Source organism: Mustela nigripes, chromosome 5 (genome assembly GCF_022355385.1).
Source record: "Mustela nigripes isolate SB6536 chromosome 5, MUSNIG.SB6536, whole genome shotgun sequence".
Taxonomy (NCBI): domain Eukaryota; kingdom Metazoa; phylum Chordata; class Mammalia; order Carnivora; family Mustelidae; genus Mustela; species Mustela nigripes.
The window spans coordinates 133,660,282-133,661,980 of NC_081561.1; the positions used below are offsets into that span (position 1 = coordinate 133,660,282).

The window sequence follows — 1,699 nt, forward strand, 5'->3', positions numbered from 1 at the left end:
GTAATAAAAATCTTAGTAATAAAAATCTCCTGAGATCCTTTAGATGCATATCAGTGGGTCATATGCTTGGGAATGATTGCTGACACTATCTAGGAGGTTTAGGGATAAAGTTTAACATTCCTCCTATCAAGTGTCCTTGTTAGTGAGATTTGGGTTTAGAAGAAATCTAACTTGATTTACATTTCCTTCTACCTTACCTCCTTCCGTTTTATGGAGGGGAGGGTGATGTTAGGGCTTGAGGAACTGAGTTATTTGCCTCTGGAAATTGTGCTATTGTTAAGAGAGCTTCTTTGTTGTGAATCTCTAGGACACTTGTGAACCAAGGGAAACTCCTGTTTGCAGGATTGTGATCTCTGCAAGTTAACTACTTGTTTTTCTTTTAGGGCAGCCAGGGGTGCCTGAGGAATGTCACACATATTACTGAGGGGAGCGGGTGGAGAAGGGGTGCAAGGTGCCAGCTTTTGCTTTGTCCTCAGCCAGCCTCCTGCTCCCTCATCACAGTCAAAGCCACTCCTCTGGATGGCCCCGAACTAAAAATCCCTTGAAAGGAGGATGCTTCGTCTCTCACTTGGCTCTACTGCCAAAGTGTACTGCCCAAGTGGTCTCCTCCTGGGCGCCACTCAACAGGTGCCAGGGCAGCAGGACCTGGAGGTCTGGCCCGGCCTCCTCCAGCGGAGTGCTCACCCGTGTGCCGTGAGGCTCCCCGGTCTCCCCGCCGGCGGTAAAAGCGCGGCAGAGGCTGCAGCTGCTATAGCCCCGGTGCAGCGCGAACTTGCAGACGCTGCGGCCACGTGCGGTGCAGTTGACGAGGCAGCAGCCAAGCGCGGCGGCGGCGGCGGGCGACGCGGGCCGCCGGGGCAGCTCCACCACGGCCATCGAGTAGCGCCGCTCCGAGCAGCAGGCCGCCGCGCACGGCCGCCAGTCCCCCATGGTTGCCGGCGGGCTCAGGAAGCGGGCGCCGGCCGCCGCGGAGTCCTTGGTGCGGATGATGGCGTCCGGCGTGGCGCTGTAGCCGCCGCCGCCCCGGCCTGGGCAGCCCTCCTCCGGGAGCCAGACGCCCGCGCGCAGCTCCCGCTCCCGCTCCTCCTGCGGCCGCTCCTGCTGCAGCAGCCGGCGGAACTCCTCCAGCAGCGGCTCCACTCCCGAGAGCTGCGCCTGCAGCTCGGACGGCGGCGCGGACGGCGGGACGGCCCCACGGCCCCTCGGCAGCCACCGGCAGAGCAGCCGCAGCCCGCGCAGCGCAGGGTTCCTCGGCGGCCGCCCGAGCCCGCGCTTTCCCGAGCGGCGAGGGCCACGGCAGCCGGCAGCTGAGGCAGCGGGCCTAGAAGCGGCCGCAGAGCGCGAGGAAGGCGGGCGAGCGCGGGACCCTGTGCCGCTCCGGTGTGGCCGCGGCCGCTACGCCCCGGCGCCTCACAGCGCGGCCACCTCGGGCCCCGGTTGCGCCCCCGGAGCCGCGGGCGCGCGGTCGCGGGCGGGAACCACAGCCACGAGAGGCACAACCGGCCCCGTCTGGCACCGCCGCTGGTGGCTGGGGAGGCTTCCGTGAAGGCCCGCGCCTCTCCGCCGGGACCCGGGCGGTCTCTGAGGAGACGGTCTCGGCGCGATTCAGCACCGGTCCTGTGAACAGCGGCTCCGGCGTGTTCGGAGGCGCGCCAAGCCCCGCCCAGTTCCCCCTCCCTCCGCCCACGTGCGTTCCCGC

At 65.4% G+C, this 1,699-nt stretch overlaps 1 protein-coding gene across 1 annotated transcript in view; it reads right to left on the reverse strand.

Moving 5' to 3' along the window:
• Positions 1-265: 265 nt before the first annotated feature.
• Positions 266-1,699, reverse strand: part of LOC132018727 (low-density lipoprotein receptor-related protein 11-like) — an 11,695-nt gene continuing 10,261 nt past the window's right edge. Inside the window, 2 exon segments of the mRNA XM_059401593.1 lie at positions 266-1,262; positions 1,265-1,673. Coding sequence (XP_059257576.1) covers positions 565-1,262; positions 1,265-1,673 — 1,107 coding nt within the window. The 3' untranslated portion in view covers positions 266-564.